Source organism: Opisthorchis viverrini (assembly GCF_000715545.1).
Source record: "Opisthorchis viverrini unplaced genomic scaffold opera_v5_21, whole genome shotgun sequence".
In the NCBI taxonomy this organism is placed as follows: domain Eukaryota; kingdom Metazoa; phylum Platyhelminthes; class Trematoda; order Opisthorchiida; family Opisthorchiidae; genus Opisthorchis; species Opisthorchis viverrini.
Window position 1 is genome coordinate 2,595,451 of NW_008751677.1, and position 5,537 is coordinate 2,600,987.

The following is a 5,537-nucleotide window of genomic DNA, read 5'->3' on the forward strand; positions in this document are numbered from 1 at the left end:
TCCATGTCGACCTCCCAATTGAGTCTCAGATGCACTGAGCCTGCCCACTTGCGCATTCATATCTCCGGCAACCACCACAATGCCTGAGCTTTTAGCTCGCCACAGCAGAGCGTTCAGGGCGTCGTGAAACCTGTCTTTGACGGCGTCAGAGCCACAGTCAGTTGGGGCATAGGCAGACACCATAAACAGACGTCTATCAACTTGCCGCTTGTGAGACTCCTTCACAGACGTTGCCAGACGAACCGCACAGAGGCAACTATCAACAGGTATCCAGTCAAGCAATGATACTTCCGCCCGGTGACTTAGCACAATACCAACCCCTGCACATCCCACCGCAGCAGCCTCTGGATCACCAGAGCTGCGCAGCCGGAAGAGAGTGGAGACTGACGAAGCGGTTAACTCAATCACTGTGACTGCATCTTGAATTCAGGTTTCTGAGACACAGCACACATCAATGCCAAGCGAGTCCAGTGTGAGTGCAAGAGCAGCTTGTTGTCCTGCTTGCTTCAGAGTGCGGACATTGAACGCGGCCAGATAGACCGGGTGTCGAGGCTTGAGGACTGATTTGGAGATTCCTGAAGATGTCGGCACCCTGTGACGAGCAGATGCTGCACACAAAACCGATGCATGACGAACGGAGTCATCAGTCCTAAGTGCTGGGCCTACAACGAGAGAGTTATTAATTGGGTGGGGAGAGGTGGAAGAAAAAGTATGTGAAGGAGAAAGAAGGGAGGCGTCAGTAGTAGTCTGTTTTCGCCTACCCGCCCTGCTGTATGCAGCAAGTAAGACGACCCGGCTGATGGCACCACGCGACGGCCGATTTGGCATGAGTTTATTTGTACATGTGCAATTCATGGTTGTACGTGGGCTGGGATACTGCCAGGTCGCCCACACCCTTTTAACGTAACAGGTTGCCGTACGTATTCCTATCAATGACCTGGAGGACCAGGAAACTGTTCGCCAGACCTCTAACCATTGTCAAACCTCGTATGGGACTCTGTCGCGGGAACGGCTGGGATACTGCCAGGTCGCCCACACCCTTTTAACGTAACAGGTTGCCACACGTATTCCTATCAATGACCTGGAGGACCAGGAAACTGTTCGCCAGACCTCTAACCATTGTCAAACCTCGTATGGGACTCTGTGTGTCGCGGGAACACCTCCCGGGTCACCGAGGTACGCAAGGGTTCACATCACGGTATTGTTCAGCCTCTTCGTGACAGACCGGCTTGTAGTACAGTTAATCGTAGTATGAAGTCTGGTTGCTCACGTGCCTGTTTCACTTTGGTCTTCCTGGCATTGTTGCATCTTGCGAACGGAGTCCCATGCAGTGCAGTCCACAGGCTCACTGCAGCACTCAAGCCCGGCGTCCACAGCAGGGCGGTGGTCTTTGGTCGAGCCTTAAGACGTTTCGATAATTTTATCAAATGTCTCGATGAATTCACAAAACCGCCCAAAGCGGCGAAAACCTGGGGATGATTCTGTGTTTAAGATGTTCCGATGAGAAATGGGTGATCGACGGTTGGAGTTTCATACCCTTCGGATCATCCTGACTCCATGTAAATTATCATATCGAAACACATTAGTATTCTTACCAATTAATTGCATGAATGTTTTTGGGACGTCTTATGAAAGGCTTCAAGGACTGTCTCAATGAAAAAGCGACATTTATACAGAGGTCTAACGTAGGCAACAGAGCTTTGAATTTTAACCACATAGGGATGACAGCGCACTCCAGCGTTCGGTAACTTACGGAATACCATGTACTGCCAGGTTGTCCAGCAACATTACTTTCATGTTCCCACAATACCTAGTTGTATACACTGTCAAGCAGAAAATCAGCTGTTCGGGTTTTCCCAGCTTTTTTTCGTCCGCATATAACGTAAGTGAATGAGCTTTTGTTTTTCAGCAATCTCGATGGCATGACTGCCATGTTACCCGGGAGAAGCACGAGAACTGGGATACTGTCAGGTTGCCCAATCCATTTTGGTCGCTGACAAGATTATTCTGAGGGCCAAGCGAACGAATCAAGCGGAAAAGCCTGTGGGCGTCTCCAGCATTCTTCACATCTTCCATTGCTTCGGCCCTTATGCCCACCAAGCCTTTCGGTCTGCACGAACATTGAGTTTAATCTAGAGTCGAGTGATGTGTCGGTTTGAGTTTTGGTTGCGTATTAGTCTCGGTGGTATCGCGAAACTAGATATTGCCATTAGGATTGGAAGACCAGAGTGGCTTTCGTGAACCTGTATCACTAGTGGTGTGACATCTGCTTATCCGACAAGGATCGAGCTTTCAATGCTGCGGTGCGCTTCACATTACTATACGGATCAGAAACCAGGCTGCTGCGCGCCAAGGAAGTCAAAAGACTGTGTTTGACCATCGATGTCTTCGGAGTATTACCCGAGTCTGACGGGAACACCGGATCAATAACGCTGAAGCACGCTGAATAGTTCTCGGAATAACCCGTCTACGACGGACGAACTGATCACACTATGGGTTGCGCTGCCTTGGCCACATGCTTCGTATGCCAGTCGAAGGTCTTCTTTTGCACAACCACGTGAAGGGTGGAAACGAGGCCAAGTAATGACATAGCTGCGAAGTATGAAAGCCACTATCAGCGAACTCAGTTTCGCTGGCCGTTGCCGTCTTCCTGGGTGGGGACCGCGATACGGGACAACCAATGGTTAGAGCCGTTGTGTCAGATGGTAGAGTAGGGCCCTTAATTGCGCTCATGCATCCACGCTATCACTTTCAATATATAGCCACTCTCTCAATCTCTCCAATTACAAGTCCACTGACAACCGTGTTTAAGCACCAGTTATATCAGCTACTGTCTCCCATACGCAGCTACCTACCTCATCTCCCCAAACCGCCAGAGGACGGAACTGTGGCAGCTACAACCAAGGTACAACAAGTACGCGGTTCTTACAGCTCCTGGGATGACAAAGACGACTGATTGCGGGCAGGAAGAATCTGTCGTCGGGCCGCCAGCAAAGCCACGATCCTATAAGAGATCAAATATTTGGGTTGTACCGACCTCGAGTGTCATTTTGGATGTTTACAGCGGCCGCCAATATATTACATTGAAATGTTCGGCAGGAGTTCCAGGATTGGGGTTCTGATAGGCTCGTTTGGCTTCTGGATCTACGAGGTTCTCAGTGGTTAGCTGGCGAGTGGGCATTTTGCGTGGACCTGAAAAGCTAAATGAAAAGCAGCAGCGTACAAGCGCATGGTCTGAATCCACTTTTTTTCAGGAGGGCCATGCAGTCATCGACCATCGCTACCAGTAACTGACGGCAATGTAATCTATTCGGATTCGGGGCTGGTTAGCTGGTGGGCACCAAGTTGTCAAGTTATTTCCACTATTTTGTAAACTGGTATTCCAAGGAAACAGTTTGAGCGGCACATATATGAAGCAGGTGCTTCCTGGTGTCCGTGTCTTGCATTCAGCCCAAGGCGACTACCCAATTGGGCCTCAGCAGCGTCTAGTCTGCCTACCTGAGTGTTCGTGTCACCAGCAACCACAATGATATCTGAACTTTTAAGCCGTTGTAAACGGGCACCTGGAGCGTTGTAGAAAGTGTCCTTGACAGATTCAGAGCTACAGTCCATTGTGGAAGCAAACAGACATAACAAGCAGGGTGTGATAGACCTCACTTTCTCGAGATCCTCTCACAGACGTTCCCGAACGGATCATGCATACGGCATTATCAATGGGCATTCAATCAAGCACAGGCGCTTCCGCTCGATCGCTCAATACAATGCCCACCCGGGCATATCCAACTGCGACGGCCTTTGCAACACCAGGGTTGCGTTGCCGGAACCTGGCAGTCGGTCTAATTACAGTACTTGCGTCCTGCATCCTTGTTTCTGACAAACAGCATACATCAATGCAGGGGGAATCCAGTGTATGTCCGTTTGAAAACAGACTTCAGACTTCAAAATGTTTAGGGTTGTCATTGAAATCGGATGTACAGAAGACGCAGCCGAGTGCAATGTGTGAGGAGCGAAGAGGCCAGTCCTAGCGCTGAGACCCGCGGGGAGAATAATCAAATTGGGGCGGGGTAAGTTGGACAGAATAGGTGAAAGTATAAGAAATGCGTCAGTAGTAGTCGGTCACGCACCGTTGTATGCATCAGGTAAGGCGACCCTACTGGTGACACCACGTAACACCCAACGAGGCATGAGTGTAGTTGTACCACGGTTGTGCTGAGATACTCCCAGGGCGCCCAGATCTAGATGAGGAGAAGATTTTGGCTCTTAACCAAAGCTCTTGGTTCAAAAGTATGAACGCAAATGAAACGCAAGTATATTACCACTTTTATGAAACAAATCGCAACACATGTTCTAATCCCCAACCTGATGAACCAAGGGACTGTTTTAGTCATACCTTTAACCACTGACCAACCTGGTATGGGAGGCTGAGTGTTGCACGGACACTACCCAGTGTGGATCAATAGATCACGGGGGCACACAGCGGAACGTTCATTCCGTTTTTAATGGATCTGTGTTGAGACATTCTTGAACCTAACGTTTAGCCAAGGCAAAACTAGGAAACCTGATAGTAAATTACCATGAAAAAGCAAAGCATAAAAGTGCCTCTTACCTTTCCATTACTTTGGCGATATATGGGAGTTGCATTTCAACCGAGTGCTCTTCTTCGTCACTGGCAACAGACAGGCGAAGGAACTCCCCTGAACGTCCAAGTTCCTGATATACTTGGGATGATTATCTCTAAGTATTGCAAAAACCTACCATCCTTGTCTATCTGTAGTGAATACAAAGGTGTTTCGAAGACATCAACAGAGGATAGCGCACATTTACCACTCATGCCAAGATAATGAGATGGGCCAAGTATAAAGAAGCGTTTCCTATTAGGCCATAAGATGCAATGACACGACATACACATTATCAGGGCATATTTGATTATACGCGAACGCAGCTGTAGGACCTGAGTAATCATAACCTGCGTGTCTGAAGGTGAGAAATGAATGAGCACAAAACGGTAATACGGGGAAATAATGGCGCGCGAATGCCGTCTATCTGTGGAGGCCCCGGATAACCACTCAGAAAGTTGAGCATTCAATTTTTTATCTATATCAAGCGTCTATTGATCATGGTGAAACTTACGATCCCTCGAGTACCAACTGCCGGCATGAACATCGCGGCGGGTACCGCCAGTAGCGTTCATTTCCGTATCTAGCACGGATTCACGGATTGATACACACTATGGAGGCTTTTGCCCAAGTTTCCCGGGTCGGTTTTGTTCTTGTCGGTCAGTGGCTGTCGTTCACCTGAAAGGCACAAGTGAAAAAAGAGTGTAGCACTGCTCTTTATGTTCTCAGCGCGGGGCAGTATGCTCGCCAGCGCAAGCATTCGCATAAATAAATGTCTAATAGTGCTTTAAATTGGGTTCGAGAAGGAGCGTGTACAACCGTCGGAGGAAGGTCATTCCACGCAGCTACTACCCGAAATGAAAAAAAGTTTTGTCTAATGAATGTGTGTGCCCTGAGCTTGAAGATTTTCTTACTATGTCC

General features: G+C 48.7%; 1 protein-coding gene across 1 annotated transcript in view; it reads right to left on the reverse strand.

Moving 5' to 3' along the window:
• T265_01918 (hypothetical protein) overlaps window positions 1–5,289 on the reverse strand; it is a gene marked incomplete at both ends in the record, with an annotated part of 15,771 nt that extends 10,482 nt beyond the window's left edge. Inside the window, 4 exons of the mRNA XM_009166044.1 lie at window positions 49–358; window positions 2,856–3,004; window positions 3,083–3,192; window positions 5,131–5,289. Of these exons, the coding sequence (XP_009164308.1) occupies window positions 49–358; window positions 2,856–3,004; window positions 3,083–3,192; window positions 5,131–5,191 (630 nt within the window). The remainder of the gene's footprint in view (window positions 1–48; window positions 359–2,855; window positions 3,005–3,082; window positions 3,193–5,130) is intronic.
• Between the last annotated feature and the right edge of the window lie 248 nt (window positions 5,290–5,537).